General features: G+C 39.8%; 1 protein-coding gene across 1 annotated transcript in view; it reads right to left on the bottom strand.

The window, feature by feature from the left end:
• UTRN (utrophin) overlaps positions 1–19,810 on the bottom strand; it is a 507,319-nt gene that overhangs the window by 11,617 nt on the left and 475,892 nt on the right. Inside the window, exons 68-72 of the mRNA XM_029943246.1 lie at positions 14,553–14,591; positions 14,262–14,327; positions 12,607–12,672; positions 3,675–3,833; positions 3,109–3,349 (exon numbers count right to left, since the gene is read on the bottom strand). Coding sequence (XP_029799106.1) covers positions 3,109–3,349; positions 3,675–3,833; positions 12,607–12,672; positions 14,262–14,327; positions 14,553–14,591 — 571 coding nt within the window. The remainder of the gene's footprint in view (positions 1–3,108; positions 3,350–3,674; positions 3,834–12,606; positions 12,673–14,261; positions 14,328–14,552; positions 14,592–19,810) is intronic.

The following is a 19,810-nucleotide window of genomic DNA, read 5'->3' as shown; positions in this document are numbered from 1 at the left end:
CAGACATTAAGGCGGAAGAAGGATTCAAATGACACGTTTCTGTTTCTTACTTCCATGGATAACTGAATTATGTAGAGTTCTTTGGTCTCAGACCTTCAGAACACAGGTTTTCATTAGTTTGGTGGGTTCACTAGCACCTCCACTGGGCACTGGGTGATCTGTCCCCTTCAGTTTGGGCTCTGCGAACACCTCAGTTGGTTATAATGTGAGATTTATTTATCAATGTCAGTTTCATCCCTCAATTGTGCTATTACTTTTATGTCAACCAAGTGAATTTAGAAACAGGTTTCAGGGCACCTGGGTGGCTCAGTTAGTTAAATATCCGGCTTCGGCTCAGGTCATGATCTCACGGTTCGTGGGTTTGAGCCCTGGGTAGGGCTCTGTGCTGACAGCTAGCTTAGAGGCTGGAGCCTGTCTTCGGATTCTGTATCTCCCTCTCTCTCTGCCCCTCCCCTGCTCACATTCTCTGTCTCTCAAAAATAAATTAAAAAAAAAAACCAAACATAAAAAAAAACAGGTTTCATTCATCAGTAAAATAAGAAGCACTGCTTCTCATACAGTAAATTTATCCAATTTCAAAATCAGCTCATTTGTTTATGTAAGTCGATATTTAAAGGAGGTACTAGAGACTTAAGAACACAATTTTGGATACACATGCTTGAATTCAAACTCCACTACTCAGTACCTGCCTAATTATGAGCAAATTTTACAACCTTCTGGCCTTGGATTCTATTTTTTTTTTTTTTTTTGAAAGAGAGAAAAAGAGAGTACATGCATGTTGGCTAAAAGGGCAGAGAGAGAACCCCAAGCAGGCCCCCTGCTCAGTGTTGAGACTGACATGGGACTTGATCCCATGGCACTGGGAATGGTGACCTGAGTCAGATGCTCAACCAACTGAACTACCCAGGCGCTCCTGTGCCTTGGATTCTTGATTTGTAACTGGGGAAGGACAGTAAAACAAATGTCTGTGTTAAAGGATTTTGTGAGGAGGGTGACCAGCTAGTGTTTCCTCTGAGATCAGAACAGAATCTGCCACCTAGAAAACATGCACTCTGCACAAAGCTCTGAAATGGTGATGGATAAACTGACAAGTATGTAGTCAAATTAGAGAGTGCGACTCATTTTCTAGGGAATGCAGAAATTACAATATTTTTGAGGCTGGCTCCTCCATTAAATTTATATTAGTGGAAGCCTGGAGCTCTGCCAGCCTCTACTATCAGGTGAATTTTCCATCTACTTCTGGCATCCGAGCTACATCATTAAGAAGAGATAAGAGGTCCACAGTCTGGGATATACAAAGCCACTTAGATATCAGCCATCTCTAAGAGCATTACTGTGCAATTCTGGGGGCACACAAGTCATTAGGCAGCTCTGTCTAATGGGGTGGTGAGAGTCGGAGGGAGGGCGTGGAGCGAGTGTAAGCAGGAGAGCCGTTTGCTCTCCAACAGGCTCTGGCAAATAAAGATTGTTTCGTTCCTGCAAGGATTCTATCGCTGCACTAGGTTAATGATAATACTTCATATTTTAAATTGGAGACTTCAAGAGACAATTATTCCTTAACATCACGGGGAAACTTCAAATTCACAGCACTAGAGTGTAGCTTTTCCAGCATATGTGGTGGGCAGGGAGGAAGATAACATTCCAGAAGACTCAGGGAAAGCTGGGCTTTGGGGCACTCTAGGGGAACTACTGTTTTCTCATGAGGCACTATTTGGAGGCCCAAAGTAAGTCTTCCCCCCAAACAGTCTAACATAAAATTTTAAACAGTGACAGACACACAGAAAAATATACGGTCAAAAGGGATGATCTGTGGCCTGTTGTATAGATAATGCAGAAATTACACTGTCTTGAATGATCCTCACAAAAAGATGCTGACAGCAACTATGACATGATGGTTTTCTGAAATTTGAGACAATCCCTGCAGAAAAAGTTGTTTCTGTCTTTGGATAAATCACTTCTGGAGAAAGGCTTGCCCATTTACTGCTTGGGGCCCCACACTGACCAGGCCAGAGAAAAAGGCAAAAGACGACATGAATATTGATGTCAGAGACTTTTTAAGAAAGAGAAAGTCTAGCCCCATCTGTGGGGATTCTACCCAGGACACACCTGCTACCCAGGTGTCTTCATTACTAGTTCTGTTACATGACTCCTATTCTTTAACTGCTAGACGGAATCAAGTACTCAATTCTCAATGGCATTGTGTCTCTATGTGTGATCCTACCTCGTTATATTTTGTACTATCTTGTTTTGGTCCCTAATAAGACTGCAAGCAACAAAAAAACAAAAACTCTGTCTGATGCCTCTTTATACCCCAAAGGACAGTATTTTTCAAAATTGTGGGCTATGACCCATTGATGAGCTATAAAATTGATTTGATAGGTGCTGACCAGCACAAAGAGTGATAGGAAAAACATGGAAGGAACACAGAGATAAGGAAAAACACATGAAGAAAGAAGGAAGGAAGGGAGGAAGGAAGGAAGGAAGGAAGAAAGGAAGTAAGGAGGGAAGAAGGCAGGCATGGGGGTAAGAAAGAAAGGAAGGAAATTTAAAAGTAGAAAATAAGAGAAAGTCTTTCTTTATAATAATTATTATTTTGTATTCACCATACAGGCATGCATTCATCATAATGTAGATTCTATTTCTTATTGTCAAGAAAGTATGCGAATTGCCGTAAGACATGGCCCAGTGTTAGGAAATGATAGCTGCACATTAATACACATCTGTTGCTTAACTTCTTAAAAAGAGCTCACTGCAAGAAAGGCTTTAGCTTGAAAAGTTCAGATCACTTCCTTCCCCTTAATCTCTAGTTTCCCACATGTGATGTATGCAGACGTGTGTTATAGGGTCTTTTCCTTTAAAGTATTCAGAGCTGAAACACATTTCACTGTTACCAAAGAATGGGAAATGCCATCTTAAGTGGGACACACACACTTTTTGAGCGAGTGGAGGGTGTAATACCTCCGTCTGAAGAGGGATTCCTGAGCCAGTCTAAGTCAGGTGTGGGGGTGAGAGGGTGCAAGCCAGCCTCTCAGCCGAGGCTGGGACCAGGCTCCGGAGACCGTTGGGCCGGGAGGGGACGTGGCAGCCACGCCAGGTTCCACACTCTACCTGCTCCAGCAGCTGCCGCAGGCGGTGGAGCTGAGACTCCAGCTGCTTATTGTGATCTTCTAAAATCTGCATCCGAGCCTCCAGTCGACCTTTGTGCTGCCTGAGGAGCTTTGCTTCTGCTATGAGTTCCGAGTCCTCAGATGTGTGGTGAGGAGATACGACAGAGTCTGGAGGGGACCCGACAGGGAGACCCCTTCTCAGGTGCTGCTCCTTCAGCTGCTCATACTCCACCTGCAGGTTTCTAGCGCAGAAACGGAACAACAGGAATTACTGCTGTGGGCATGGTTTTCTCCCCGAAAAGGCCCTTGAGCTTCAGATCGAACCCAGGCGACTTCTTAGGTACAAACACTTAGCAGTGGAATGAGGAAGCCTGGACAAAACTGGAGCTTTAAGCGAGTGTTCCCTGAACCCTCGAGTTCACCATCTGCAGCCAGTGCCCCAGTTTGTTAATCTTCTATTAACCTTGACTTTTAGGAAACGCTTCTAGGGATCACACTGAAGTTACTATTAAACAATCTCCCGTTAGAAGTCTGTCCAGGAGGACAAATCTCCCAGATTGAACACACCTCTGTTCTTCCTCCAAGTCAGCAATGATCCGCTCCAGTTCTCCGCGTTCTTCCCTTTCTACCGACTTCAGGATCTGAGCCGGACTCTGGGGCTGGCTGACTGGGGACTCCCCTCCGAGCGTCTGACAGTACTGCTGGATGAGGGCATGCTCATCTTCCCTAGGGAGACAGACAGACAGACAGACAGACACACACACACATTGAGGCTCATGTCTGGACACAAGCGTAGTAGAAATGATGATTGGGGTGGTTGCTGGGTCAACTTTGACTTAAAGTTCAATGTCCCTCTATGTCTCTCTGAAACTCCAGGAGGATATTTGGGGCACCTGTCTGGCTCAGTCAGAGGACCATGTGACTCTTGATCTCAGGGTCATGAGTTCAAGCCCCATGTTGAGTGTAGGGATTACTAAAATAAATAAACTTTATTAAAAAAAGAAACTCTAGGAAGATATTTATCTAAAAGGTAGGGGTACTACACATACCAACATTTCATGCTTTGCCTTAGACTAACATGTACATATCAGAAACCTCAGAAGAGATATTCTACCGAGCAGAGGTATCAAATAAAGTAAAAATCAAATCAAAGGTATCAAATAAAGTACTGGGTTAATATGAGACATTTTAGGCAAAATCAATAATTGAATGCCAAATGAACAGATGAATAGACTTACTCAAAAATTAATTGCTCTGCACTGAATGTTTGTATATCCCCAAATTCATATGTGGAAACTTAAGCCCCAGGGTGGAGGTGACTGGGTCATGAGGGTGGAGCTTCATGAATGGGATTAGTGTCCTTACAGAAGACAGTGCAGAAAGCTCCTGTCCCCTTTCTGCCATTTGAGGATTCAGGGAGAAGAGGGCCATCTATGACCCAGGAAGAGAGCTTTAATAAGATCCCAAATGTGCTAGTACCTTGATCTTGAACTTCACAGCTTCCAAATCTGTGATAAATCATTGTTGCTTATAAGCTGCCCAGCCTGTAGTACTGTGTTATAGCAGCCCAAATGGACTGAGGCCTGAGTTTTTAGCATTTGGTTGAAAGCCATTTTGGAAGGCTTTGTAACCCATGGAATGGAAGAATACAATCCACATATTCTTTTATTCAAATAATATAACAAAAATTACCATTGGAGATTCTTACAAAATATCTGCTACCATCATGTCATCATTAAGATCAATCATTTTGCATTAAAACAAGCAACTAGAGTTATTTAGATTCTCCTTCTTGTCTAACTGCTGGTTAGTGAATTAGACATATCAATCATGTGGTCGAATCTATTGACTGGCAGAAACAGAAGCATAAAAAAACACAAAACTGATACAGTCTTGAGAAGAAAATGCTCAGGAGCAAGCCTGAAAGGTGTTTCCCTCCTTCATAGAGTGATCCAGTCTGATGTCGCTGTACTCATGCAAACGACAGACCTCCCGGCTGATGCTAGCTGAGGTGGGGACGTTCCGGCTTTGGAATGAATACTTTAGCAGATTGAACCTGGTGTGTTTTGATGGTGTTTAGTAAACAAATCCTGGAAGCTATGGATTGCTAGGATAGGGCTGCAGAAAACCATGTAAGTAGCTCTTAGAGCATAAAATGGAGCTGTCTCATGACAGAATCAGCTCCTCTTAAAGTGATGTGCCTACAAATGTCCCTTAGTGACCTCGCCTTTTGCACTGGGGTCAGAGCACCCCCAATGCAGTCAGAAGGAGACTGCTGAGCAGCGGTGACAGTCTGGGACCTCTTACTTGCGCCCTGCCTCTGACGAGCAGACCTTGATACTAGGTAAGATCTCTGATTCCTCTGAGTCTGATTTGAAAATCCAACCCTGTGTGACCACAGTTTACTGTGATAAAGAGGGGACTTGAAATTCCATCTGAGAGTTAGCGAGCTCATAGAAAAGCTGTGTCCTCAGCACTGAGATCAGAATGATATGATGAAGCAAATGGGGGGAAAAATGAGTGTTAGGCCTGTAGAACAGCCAAAGCCAAGGTTCAGATGAACTACTGATTGATTTCTTTTGCTTCCTTGATTGGTAAACCCCTCCCTATCTCAAAATGTATATACAGAGATAATATAAACATTGATACCTAAACTTACCACCCTTCTACTGGCAAATTCAGTAGTGTGAGGAGTGTTTCCAGTTACAAACTGGAAATAAGGAGCATGGATGGGATAAAGACTCAGATAAGCTATGGTATCACCTTTGATTGCCTTTCCTGAGAAAATGCGGTATCACTGAACACTAAAGGAGTCTCTAGAAGAATCTCATGCTTGCTCCTAACTTTAGAAGGATGAGGGAAGAGGAGGGAACAGGTATGGGACACTGTGGAGCAGCAGCATTTCAAAGCTCCTGGGCTGCCCTGAATCAGACAGAGATGTGGCAAGGGTGTGTGTGAGGGAGGGGCGTCTCCCTCATGGCCAATGCCTTCAACCCAACTGCATGATGAAGGCACAGAAGCTGGCTATCAGGCTAACAAGACTTCAACACAGTGTTCCTTGTCACCGTCAGTGTTTGGAGGCCCATTATCTGGTTCAGGAGGAGAGAGAATCCACAGTGAGAGAACTCTAAAAAATAGAGTTCTAACACATGAGGAAAAGGAAAAATACAAAGTATAAAGACATAGTGGGCATAAAATAAAGTAATAGTAAGAGAGTAGCTGAACTTTTTGTAAATATTTCTAAGACTAAAAAAAAAAGAACTACAGAAACACAAAAGTCTGAGTATCCAATAAATAAATAAATAAATAACAAAAGAGAAACATTCACATAAACCCCCATGAAATTTCTCTATTATAAAGATAAAGCATCATAACAATCAACCAAAAATCAAAACAAAACAGGTCTTGCAGAAAAAAAAAGCAAAAGATTTAAGCCTCCTATTCTCTATAATATTCCATGTCGAAAGGCTATAGAGCAATGTCTAGAGTCCTAACCCAGCCATCCAGGTGACCAGCCGGATCGCGCAAATGTGTAGCAAAGCACTTTGTCCACAGAGCAAACGAAAGAAAGCACAAGTAAGGATAACGTGAACTAGAGAGAACAAAAGCAGATCTTAATCCCAGGGAATGCAATAAAACATAACCGATTTTCATATTGGTTAAAAAAAAACCCAATTTTTTAAAAGAGAGAGACAGGGTACAAGTGGGGGAGGGACAGAGAGGGAGGGACACACAGAACCTGAAGCAGTCTCCAAGCTCTGGGCTGTCAGCATAGAGCCCAACACGGGGCTTGAACTCACGAACCGTGAGATCATGACCTGAACCAAAGCTGCATGCTTAACTGAGTCACTCAAACGACCTTCCAAAAACCAATTTTATGATTCCTATGAACCATTCACCTAAAAGAAAATGAAGAACTAAAAGTAAAGTTAAAGGCATACATAATATGGACAAGAAGTGCTAAAGGAAAACTTGGGTCCCATAAGCTACCCAGCGGATCTACAGTATGATTGGATCCTAGCACGGAGCTCCTCCCTTGTGAGAAGGTACCATCATACCATTTATGCCCTTAGAACATTCACGCCAGTAAGCATCTGACTCAGGGACTATATTGAGTGCTCAATATTAACACTAACTAAATGTTTGTTTTAAAGATTTGGATACTATCCACAGGGAAACAAATACATACACAAACAAGTCACAATTAGATCTGAGATATATTTTGTTGTAAACATTGTCCTAACTTCATTTCTTCTGGGAAGTTGATAGGGTTTAACATATTATTGTAATTATCATCATCACCACTATCATTACATTTTTTATTAAGGAATCTGAAAGGGATTTAAGGCAATTTCTTTAAAAAAGTCATTTATATATAACATATAATTTTAGCCTGAAGTGTTTTTCACAGATTATTAGGCCTAAAAGTTAAATATAAAAATACATACATTCAAGTTCTTAATTATACACAGTAAAAACCAAGAGCATACCCTTTAAGTACAGATAGTATATGAGGTACCAGATTAGGGCCTTTAAATGTCAACAGTGCTAAAATAGAAAAGGCTGCAAAAATATAGAGCTGCACCACTGAAATACCCTTAAATGGACTCTGTCTGTACCATATTTAAGTTGCACAAAGTAAATACTATCTGGATTATAAAATTAGTGCATATAAGATGACAAAAGAAGTGTGATTCATTCAATGACCTTTTGAAAGTACACAAGACATAAATAAATAAAAATCATAATAATTTTCCCTCCTTTCAAGGATCATTCCATTCCAGGCTTCAGAGCGGCAAAGAGCAGTGCCAGTGCAAAGCACACAAGGCTCCCAAGTTTGCCCTTCCCACATAAAACGAGGTCATTCAAGGGCAGGTAGCAGATGGGGGGAGAGACACCCCGATGGCAATGGCCTGAGGATCTGTCCTTGAGTCCCTGCTACTGAGATGCCCTAGGGGCTATCTTGGGTCCTGTTTTCTGTTTGAGTCATGGATGCTTAACTCCTCCTAGAAAAGTAATATCCTCACAATTAATGCCCCTTTAAATTCTCCAGAGTCGGATTTTCAGGAGGAAGGGGAGTACTGAGAATTGGGTGTAAATGGGGAAGAGCTGGGAGGCTGACTCACATCTAGGCTGGGGAGGCAGCAGTCCACGGTGCAAGGGAATGCAACAACTTGTTAACCAGCTTCCAGAAGATGATGAACACGGTCGGGAGCCAGGGAATTGGTTCCACAGACCAATCTGAGGGACGGAGAAAGGCTCAAACCCCAGGTTAAGATGGTTGCTTTTCAAGACACAAATGACTAAAAGGCCCTTGGGTAACTTAGAATCCTGTTTGAATCTCAAAATTCACACTTCAAAGCATAGGGGTCTCTTATCACCTGTGGCTGAGATAATCCCAAAGTACCTTTAGCAGATGGGTCTTGGAGGGGCTGAATTACAAACTCTTCTGGTTGGGTCTAGATGGCGAAGCAGAGGCAAGTGCGGAGAATGGGCAGGATCAGGACACCAAAAGTGATGACCCCCAGGGGGACTGAAGATGCTCTGACCGCCCCCTCCTCACCCCCACTGCAGTGCTCCCTCCCATCTGGGAAACTCTCCCCATCGTGTGGTGGAGGCAGCACAGTGAGGAGGTCAGGGGTGGTCAGGGGGAGCGAGGCTGCTGCATCTGAACCCCACTTCTGACTATGAAACCCTGGGCAAGCTCCTTAACCTCTTAGGGCCTCAGGTTATTCATCTGAAAATGGTGGCCACAGAAACAAGAGTAGTATCTCAAAGGGTTCTATGAGGATTAAATAAGCAAAGATGGGCTACGTGCTCAGTAGCTTTCACTATGCTCTGCACTCTGCAGAGAGAGAGAGAGAGAGAGAGAGAGAGAGAGGGAGATGGTCACTCTTGTTATTCAAAAGAGACCAAACAGTGTTTTTATGACCTAGATTGGAATAACAGACACCCCCACTCAAAAGGGCCTGGAGGAAAGGTGGAGAACTCAAGAATGAGAAAAATTCCAAAATATATTGTAGAAATTTGCTAACTAATACCACTTTTTTTTTTTTTTTTTTTTTTTTAGCTTAAGGCACTCTGAGTTAGCTTTTAAATGTTCCCAACAATGAAAATTCTGATGCTGGCTGCCTCGGGACAGACCTAAGAGTGAAACAGAAGAGCTGCCTTGAGGAGCCACCCTGTTTAGAAGCCGGCGACACTGTTAAGTGGTGCAGAAAGCTGTCATGTATTGTCTCAGGATTGTGTCGTGACCCTGTCAGTGCTGGAGCTTTAGGAATTTCCCAGGGAAAGGCCAGGGTTACGGTATGTTACGTACTTCCTGCCACTCCAGGAAGGACCTGTAAGAAACAAATACGCTGAAAGCAAAGAAGGAACAGCATAACGGCATCCTGTTAAGAGAGTGAACATTTCTTCCCAACAGGCTGTGATCCAAGATGCTACAATATTAGATGGAAAACACGGAAGGGCAGTCAGAGAATCAAGTAGTGGGACTTGGTTCCTAAGCCGTCCGTTGTAAATTCTGAGGAGTGCTCTCAGCCCAAAGGAGGTGAGAAGCAGCCTCACCCCGGCTCTATCCACTGGGAGAAAAGGCATTTGTTGTGGTATGTGTAATACTGACTGCCTTTGTCAATTCAATAGTACCAGTTGCAATGGAAATGGTTAAATAGGTAAAAATTATACATTTAAGTGAGGAGGTAGATGACTGCAAGTCACACTCCTGGATTCCAGATCCAGCACAGGGCTTCAATGACTCAGTGTCGCCGTTCGCAATCTTACTCAAATGGTGGAGTCACTCCCATGGTCACAGGAAAAGAAGCCCAGAATAATCGATAATTCAAACTGTGAAAGAGCCAAGGTTTGCAGGACTCATCAAAATAAGATTTACTAGCATATTCACGAAGAAAATATTAATGCGCCAGGGACTGGAAAACAATTTCTCTTTAGTGGCTGATAGACACATTCTTACAGTGTTAACTTAACTGAACATTACATTTAAGGGAGAATTTGTTTCCTCACCTTTTCCAGGAGCTAGAGGCCACCTGCATTTCTCTACCTTTAAAACTCGTGGCGTAGCATCTGGAAATCTCTCTGTACTTGACCTCTCCTTTCACGGCGATATCCTTCTCTAACGGACTCTCCCCACCTCTTATAAGGACTCATGGGATTGTATGGGGTCCACCCAAATCTAGGATAATCTCCCCATCTCAAGATCTTTAACTTAATCACATGTGCAAGGTCTGTTTTGCCTTATAAAGTGACACATTCTTAAGTTTCAGGGATTAGGATGTGGATTTCTTTTTGGGGGGGGGTGTTGGTCATTATCCTCTCTACCAAAAATGCTTTTCTCATGCTTTTCCTCTGTAGAAACACTTATCCATCCCTTCTCTAGCCCGTAAGGTTCATGAAGATAGTATTGACATCTATAGATGTTTACAGTACTGGCTGTGTGGCAATGGCATGCTGATAAACATTTAACAAGCTTTCCAAAAAATAAATGAATAGGAAGACACTGAATTGTACCCTTTGCAATTTCTGTGGTTTAAATACTTTCATTAAGGCCAATTTCAAGCTAATGACTTTACTGAAGGTAGAGTTTGGAAAAGACACACAGTTGTACACCATCTGACAAATACTATAAACTACCCAAAGATCACAGATAATAGTACATAGTACAATGAGGTAGACTAACTAAAGCATGATAAGTTTTGAGTATTACCTTCATTTGACTCTAATTTATTTAATTGTAAAAATATACATATTAATTTCTATAATGACTCTTTAAAATTTTTTCTTAACATTTTATTTATTTTTGAGAGACAGAGCACAAGCAGGAAGGGGCAGAGAGAGAGACACACACAGATTCCAAAGCAGGCTCCAGGCTCTGAGCTGTCAGCACAGAGCCCAACGTGGGCATGAACCACGAACCACGAGATCACGACCCGAGCCAAAGTTGGTTGCTCAACCGACTGAGTCACTCAGAAGCCCCTATAATGGCTCTGTTTAACAAACAGCTTACAAACTTCCTAAAAATGTAACAGTCAGCTCTCAAAACTGATTCTATCACAAATTGCATGGTAGGGATATAAGAAATATTTGTTGGACAGATGAATGAATTAATATATCTAATGATGGTATATTAAAACGTATTCGGCTTTTAGTCATCTGATAATTTTTTTCTTTTTCTCAGACATTAGTAATAGATTTAAAAATAGTGTTTATTTTAATTTGAAAATAGGATGTACTAAATTTGAAAATTACTTTTACTCTGTTCAGAGGTCATGACAAACACATTTTAAAGAATTTAAATTTGGTTTTAATTATTTTGGTCTTCATTATTATTTTTTTATTTCATCTAATTCTTTGGCTATTGTCAACCTTGTGAAAATTATGTTGATTTAGGGGATACTCCAGATATCTAACTGCTTTACATAAAGTACATACTAGTAGTTAAATGTGAAACAAGCATTATAAATATGCTATTATTTTGTTTTGGGAATTGTTTCATATTCATAGTACATGAATAATAATGTATAAATCACAATTGTATTCTTGTAAAGTATTAACATGCTAATGTTTGAAATTTAAAATGGAAAAATCTCCTGACATTTTTATTTATAAGCTTAAAATAGTAAAACAATTTAAAAATTTTTGATAGGGAGCTATTTTGTATGAGAGTGCTTTAAGTATTTCAATTTGACTCTCCCCATGGTCTTTTTTAGTATAAAACACCGGAGTATTATGTTCTGTAACTTTCCTGACTACCTACAGCTTCCTGCCAGGTCAAACAACAGTGACCCTGCCTAAGTCAAGTAAATGTGACATTACTGAAATCTTATAGACCTCGTTCAAAATAAAAAATGCTAATTCCAAGGAGGGGGAAGAAAAGAGAAAAGTTCCAAACAATATTACACACAATAATAGGAATATCAGAGATAAAATATTTGCCTAGAATTTTTTTCTGAAAATATTTTTCTAAAGTCAATGAGATTTTTCCTGCTTGCTAATATAATAAAATATTAGCAGGAGAAATAATATTTTTCAATGAAGACTGGGGAATATATGTCCAAACTTGTGTGGGTCATAGTTGTTAAATGGCAGAGATGATAGAAAAAATGTGAGTCAGCTAAAGAAGGAAGATTTTACAGAAGGCAATTATTCTGTGGAAATATATCTGTTAAATTATCAACAAGAAGTGTCTGACAAATGGAATGAACATCTATACCTGTATTTATAAATAAAACAATCTGATCTTCCCGAGGCAAATTAGTAGACAAATACAAGATTTTTTAAATTAACTTATATGAAACTAAATAAAATATCTAATTTATATTATCATGGCTTGAAAGCATAAAATCTACATAGACATTTTTGTAACCACACTTATCAATTTTGATTGGGATCAAAATTTGGAGCTATAGTCAATGAAGATTATTTCCGACAGCCATGATACAAAAACTAGCCTTCCCAGGCAGTGCTAATTTCATGATTTACTTACACACTTCCTGTGGTAGAGCTGCTATCAGTGAGGAAAGATCCATTAGTCCTTTCCATCTGGGCCAGCCTGGAAAATGAAAATAAACACGTTAGATAACGTGATCACACAGGGCATGGTCAATTGGAGGTACATTCTCTGTCATTCTCAACTGTCATAATTCTGAAAAAATAAGAAAAGGTCCAAATCTCCTAACAAGATTGGAAATCTAAAATAATACCTCATGTTGAGTTACCTTTCTGCCATCATTGTTTTGAAGACTTGTAGGCCTTCGCCTTTTGCCATGTTACTAGACTCCTAAGTGACCTAGGCTCCTGGCTGATGTCCCAGATCCTCCAGTTTGGTTTTCATTCTCACAAATCTGATTCTGCTCCTCTCTTGCCCAAAGACTCTCCATGACCCCCCTTTGGCTGAAGACATAACCCAGCTCCTTGGCAGATGGGCCTTCGTTACCAGACTTCAGCTTCTATTCCTTTACTCCTCCTGCCTTTATTTGCAATTCTTTAAACAAGCCACGTTCTTTCCCAGCTCAATGCTCTTTTTTAAAAATAGAGTTTATGGTCAAGTTGGTTTCCATATACCACCCAGTGCTCATCCCAGCATGCCCATCACCCATTTTCCCCTCTCCCCCACCCCCATCCACCCTCAGTTTGTTCTCAGTATTTAAGAGTCTCTTATGGTTTGCCTCCCTCTCTGTAACTTTTTTTCCCAATTCCCTTCCCCATGGTCTTCTGTTAAGTTTCTCAAGATCCACATATGCATGAAAACATATGGTATCTGTCCTTCTCTGCCTGACTTATTTCACTTAGCATGACACCCTCAAGTTCCATCCATGTTGCTACAAATGGCCAGATTTCATTCTTTCTCATTGCCATGTAGTATTCCATTGTACATATAAACCACATCTTTTTCATCCATTCATCAATTGATGGACATTTAGGCTCTTTCCATAATTTGGCTATTGTTGAAAGTGCTGCTATGAATCTTGGGCTACATGTGCCCCTATGCATCAGCACTCCTGTATCCCTTAGGTAAATTCCTAGCAGTGCTATTTCCTAGCTCAATGCTTTTGAGTACGTTTTTCCATTAGTCTAAGCCTGCCTTTTCCCAGAAATTCTATCTGGCTAACACCCAGTTTGAATGTTACTATTTATATGGTGCTTAAACTAACCTTTTTAGGCATAGCTAATTGCTAGTACCATAAATACTTACCATACACTTTGGTTTCTGAAAGTTTGTGCATGCCATCAAGAACAGACTATACTTCATATTGTTTAAGGACTCTAATGAAGCATTAGCATAAATTTAATTACATATTGTAATTCATATGTGCACCATCTCCTGAGAACACATTCAATTCCTACTCTCATTCATTAAAATGGGTTATATTATCTAAATCCTGTTTGCATAGTGTTTGGATTCTCATGAGCTCAATAATCACATCCTCTGGCGATTTACTTTTCATAGGACATATAGCAGGTATTTGGTAAAGTGCAAATTACAACATGGAAAGATGAGAGCCCAGATTCCAAATATAATGGAATCACGACTCTTGCAAAACATCCCTTAAATCAAGGCACATTAATGCTATAGGATTCATACAGAAATAGATACGTTCTGGGTGGCAGCGCAGCAGAGGGCTCCCATCAGTCTCTTACCGTGTGGCATACTGTTCTATTCTGGAATGGGTGTCATCATGAAACAGCTGAGGAGACTGCGAGGGGCTAAGAAAGAAAAAGCAAAGAAAGAGTTTTATGCCCCAATATTGATAGATGTCACTATTGGGAATGTTAGCTTAGTTAAACGCTGAATTTGCCATGCAAACAAACCGTGAGGATTGTTACCCAGGGGGCAGACTAGTCTCTTAGCTCACGAGGTTCGTAATCACCCCCATGCAACTGACACCAATCAGAGTGCCGGCTCCTGCAGACTGAGCTGCGGATACTCACTCATAGTGCTCTGGCCACATGCTGATGAGTGTCACAGGACTGCAGAGGGGGAGAGGGAAACAGAAGTCACAGAACTAGCACTCCAGAGCAATTTCACACAAGAGCAGTGGGAGGCTGGGGGAGAAGACATTCTCAACTGCCTTCTCCTCTCACGTTTGGTCGCCCTGAGGTGCACCATGGGGAAATCAAAAGTAAGAGAAGTCCCTGTTTATTCTGGAGAAGATGCTGTGTATTCAAGTGCCTGCAGGGGCTTTTCACAAATATTACAGGATATTTGTTACAGGACCGCAAACACATCTTGAAATGGTCTTCTTGAAAAAAAAAGAAACAAAATGCTCTAAAATAGCTAAAAAACATGAAATAAGGTTAAACATAATGCGTCATGATATACCCAGGGATGATGCAATTGGAGTTTTGTTTTTTCCTGGAGAAGAAACTTGGTCAGAAAGGTAAAGTGCAATTCCAAAGACTACTTTATCCACTGATGGCAATGTTGCAATAAAATGAGATTGTTCTCATTCTTTGTCCAGTTTTAAATGTAAAGCTCCTAATCCAAGTGTGCAGAGTAATATGATCTCACAGTGACACTGGAAGAAGATGCTACCTAGATCCTCTCCCCTACACCCAGCTCCAAATTTCACATCATCAATAAAGCTGAAAGCAACTGGATGGTAACACACCAAATTTTATCCAGAAGTTGAATCTCTGAATCTGATAATATCAGGAAGTGTGCTTGTCTGTGGACATTGATCATTCGGTACCACTCCTGGCCCCGGGGTACTCTTGGGGAAGTGCTGATGGATGTGGGAATTTTAAAAGTCTACAGGAAGTTAGTTCTCTATTTAATAAAATAAGTCTCCTGCAAGAGCGCACGTTTATTGAAACAAAGAAGGAAAGTTCTAGATCTACTTGAGTCTGCTAATTCTATTACACATACAAACTTAAGAAAAAGTTAATGATCTCATTATCTCCTACTGAAAGCACAAGTTTGTGTCTGAATAGCAAAGATGAACAGGAAATAAGAGCATCTTACTGGGATGAAAAACTAAGACTATTTGGACCTCCTTTCAAAAACAGGTATTTATCCCTTCTGTGTCTATGAGAATATCTGTAAATAGCCTTAATCATGCAGGTGTAAGATAGTTACAAAAATGAAATAACACAGTATTATTCAATAAATATGGATGCTAAATGTCAAGTGACTGATTTGCTATAAACTTTCTACACAAGAGTAACTACTCGAGAGAGAATTTCAAAAACTCGAGTGTACTACAACAGTTGCAGTGAACTTTGAACACAAGAAAATGATGTATTCCTGATCTTCATTGAACTTGGAAAAGCTCTGTGAAACCACATAATTAGTTTCTGTGAAGTTAGTTCAGTTAGCACAAAAATGATTCATTGAACTAAGAGAAGAATGGCAGAGGTAGAAAGCTGAACCAAAGAAGTTCTCAAAAGAAAGTTTTTTTATGCACTGAGAGCACTTCTAAGAAAAGAAATAAAGATTAACAAAATCAAACTTAAGGCTTCATTGACTTCAAAGTATTTTGATTTGTAGAGAAAAAAAGGTTAAGTGATACATTTTCTCATTTAATTCTGGGAGACAAGGGAATATCCTCACTGCATAGCAATAGAGTCTACAGTTAAAGAGGTTTCAACATAAGGCCAATCTGTGTGTTAGTCCACAGTTAATAACGTAGCCGATCCCTGCTTTCCAGAGCGCTAGCTGAATAGAGTGTTTTGGTTAATCACACACTAATATGCAACAAATCAGACTCTCTAATAAATACACTTAATATTACATGAAATACAATACAGACTTTCCTTGAGGAACTTAACGATTCTTTGAATGCCTTAGGCTTCCAGTCTTTTTGCCTCCTTCAACCCATTTGCTCCCGAGTAAGTGGGGTCCCAGTGTGCTCTCATATATAAACCTTCAATGGCTCCCTGTCTTTCACAATAAAACTCAAACATCTTGGCATGACTTACAAGGCTTTCATGAGGTAGGTCCTGCTTCTCTCTCCACTCCTATTTCTTACTACTCTTCCCAGCTTTCCAACCCAGTTTCCAAAATGACCTTGTCTCTGGGCCTTTGAAAATACTTCCCTTGCCTAGAAACTCTCCCTTTCATCCTCTCACACCAAACACTGGAGGTCCAGCTCTGTTAATCTTCCAGGTCTCAGGTGAGCTGTCACACCCTCCAATCCAGTGCTCCATAACCATAGTTACACTTGACTATGAGTTGACTCTTGCTACGGTAAGAACTCAAAAGAACCATGGAACTCATCTATTCCACTTGACCAATACCAGCCAGAAGTGTCTACTTTACTTCTTTAATCTTTAAGGAAACCAGCCTACCTTTTAGCCAAAAATAATCTCTCACAATTCTCAAATCCTTTTGTCACAATTTTTGCCTGTCTCTTAGGTTTATGTTCAACAGCAATTCTTTCTAACTTTTTATTAAAAACCTTCTAAAAAGTTTATTTATATATTTTGAGACAGAGCGAGGTTGAGTGGGGGAGGGTCAAAGAGAGAGAGGGAGACAGAGAATTCCAAGCTATCTCTTCAGGGTCAGTGCACAGAGCCTGACGTGGGGCTCGAACTCAGGAAACCATGAGATCATGATCTGAGCTGAAATCAAGAGCCAGATGCTTAACCAACTGAGCCACCCAGGTGCCCCTCAATGACAACTCTTTAATAATGTTCTACTTATTTATGTTAATTTATTTTTTGAAAATTCTTGTACACATAGTTACAAAATTAATTGAATAAACCTAAGCATGACTTTGTTTACCTCCTTTTAGTAGTAACTCATTTTTCCCATAAATACCCTCTAGGCATTCATATATAAGTACTGGATAGGGGATAAGACACTACATTTTTCAGGGATGAAAGAGAAAGAAGCAAAAGAAAATCCCAATCAGCTTCATAAATAACTTTAACACATTTACCACTTGGCTGGTTTTTCTCCAATGTTCTCCCACAAATAGGAGAATAAATGAAATCAAACTTTACTACCCACTCACATAAATTGTTACACCAGAAGATTAAGTGGCCTTGTACTAAAAAGGGCTCAGCAGAAAAATGAACTACACCAACTCCAAGAGCACGTTTTAGGATTAAAAAGAGAAAACCTGCCCACTCTATCCAGTATCTCATAAATCTTTTTCAGAAAGAATCTTGTGACATCTGATTTAATCTGACACTCTTTCTTTTCTTTCTCTTGTTTCCCTCTCTCTGAAAATGCTGGTAAATTCATGATGGATGAAATGAAGCATTTGCAGAATTACAGCCAATAACCATAGCACAAAATTATTTGGCAGGTTTTTCTGTTTTTACTTTAACTGAGTCGCTCAGATTAGAATGATTGAAATCAATGATTATTTTGACATTAAAAGGCAAATTATCAAAAATGCTGAAAAGGAGTATTAAAAAAAAGATGAATTGACCTGCATGATTCAAATGAAAGGTGTAGCTATTTGGGACACAAAATGCCAATGGCTTATCTTAAGAGTGAAAGGCACATCATGAGTTCAAACAACAAATTATCCTGTAAATAAAAACACAATGTGATAATTCTATTCTTCAGGCAGCTCCTCCAAAGGTTGATTACATCTGATACCAAGGGAAGTAAATTTGTGCCTGTATCATGGGGTGTTTGGCACAGTTAAACTGTATATTAGATAGTAAAATAAATACGAATGTAATATCATAAAACCTTTCAAAGAAAAGGACAAATACCCACCAAGCAAAGGGAGAACCAAAAATCTATTTTTCCTTATGGATTTTAAGCAGATGAATTGCTTCAATAAAATTTGTTCTAGAATGTACTGTGGAAAAAAGTAACTGGGACGCATAATATTTTAGTTGTACACAGTCTTATCTCAAGCAAAGTTATCAAAAAGTTTGAATTTTTTGTAGGTTTTAAATGTGTATGTGGTATTTTTGGATCTATCAACATATCCATGTGCACCCATAACAGTACCTATAAAGGGATGAAATATCTCTTATGCTTTGGCTGTGGTCTTTCTTCTACTTCTTAGACGTTCCACAAATTAATAAAAAAACAACAACATGCATTTATACATAAATGCAGCAAAGCCAATGTTCTAGAAAGCTTTATGTGGAAAAAAATCCAGGCCAAATAGTCTGTCCTCTACTTTGAAATCTTTGAGACTTGGACCATCATAATACTAGGCTATTACTGCTCTCGGCTTATCTCTTAGATAACACAATAAAATGAACAATGGGTTTTAAAGGTTAAAGAAAGAAAGGCTGATTTCACAAAAATTGCATTCAACACATTTTTAATACTTTTTATTATATTTTTTCTACTGTATAAAGTAGAAAACATCACACTTCTGAGTTTCTTTTCTATAGTCATTTGAGAGGGCATCTTTCTGTAACTAGAACATCACTATTTTTATCACTAGGCACTTTGCTAATGACTAGCAATAAAAGCTAATTTTTCCCAAGATTCAAGCAAGAGAAAATTGCCGCTGCAGGCATATTTATGCTGATGTTTTAAAAAGCGATTCAGGGCACCTGGGTGGCTCAATAACACCTCTGACCCTTGATTTCAGCTCAGGCATGATCTCACAGTTGTGAGACTGAGCCCTGTGTCAGGCTGTGTGCTGGGCATGGAGGCTGCTTGGGATTCTCTCTTTCCCCCCCTGCTCTGCCCCTCCCTTGGGAACATGCTGTCTTTCTCAAAATAAAATAAAATAAAATAAAATAAAATGTGATTCAAAAATTGAAAATCAAACCTATTTTGATCTTGATATTTGTTTAGTAATTTAAAATTACTTTTTGCATTTCTTCTGGCTTGTTTTAAAAATTCTTTTTCTTTTCATTTCAGGCTATAAATTGCTATTTTTCTTTTCTTTATAAGGTCATAGTAAGTTTGCTGCCTTGAGACTTTGTTGCATTTATGCTTATAAACTTGAATTACATACTTTTAAGAAGTTTTGTCTCTTTTATGTGCCATATAAAGCTATCTTGTTTTGCTGTCTTCATGTTCAAGAGAAAATGCATTAGAAATAAAAGATTTTGATGTGATTTTAGCACATATATCAGAAGGAAGAGATTCAGTATTATTAATAAATTTACATTAAAAACATGTAAAAAACTGGGTGACTCAGTTAGTTGAGTGTTCAACTGTGGCTCAGGCTGTGATCTCATGGTTCATGAGTTCGAGCCCCATCTCGGGCTCTGTGCTAATAGCTTCGGATTCTGTGTTGCCCTCTCTCTCTGCCCCT

The sequence above is a fragment of the Suricata suricatta genome, chromosome 7 (assembly GCF_006229205.1).
Source record: "Suricata suricatta isolate VVHF042 chromosome 7, meerkat_22Aug2017_6uvM2_HiC, whole genome shotgun sequence".
NCBI classification, from domain to species: Eukaryota; Metazoa; Chordata; class Mammalia; order Carnivora; family Herpestidae; genus Suricata; species Suricata suricatta.
The sequence above is the reverse complement of the archived record's forward strand: the minus strand, read 5'-3'. Positions and strand labels throughout refer to the sequence as shown.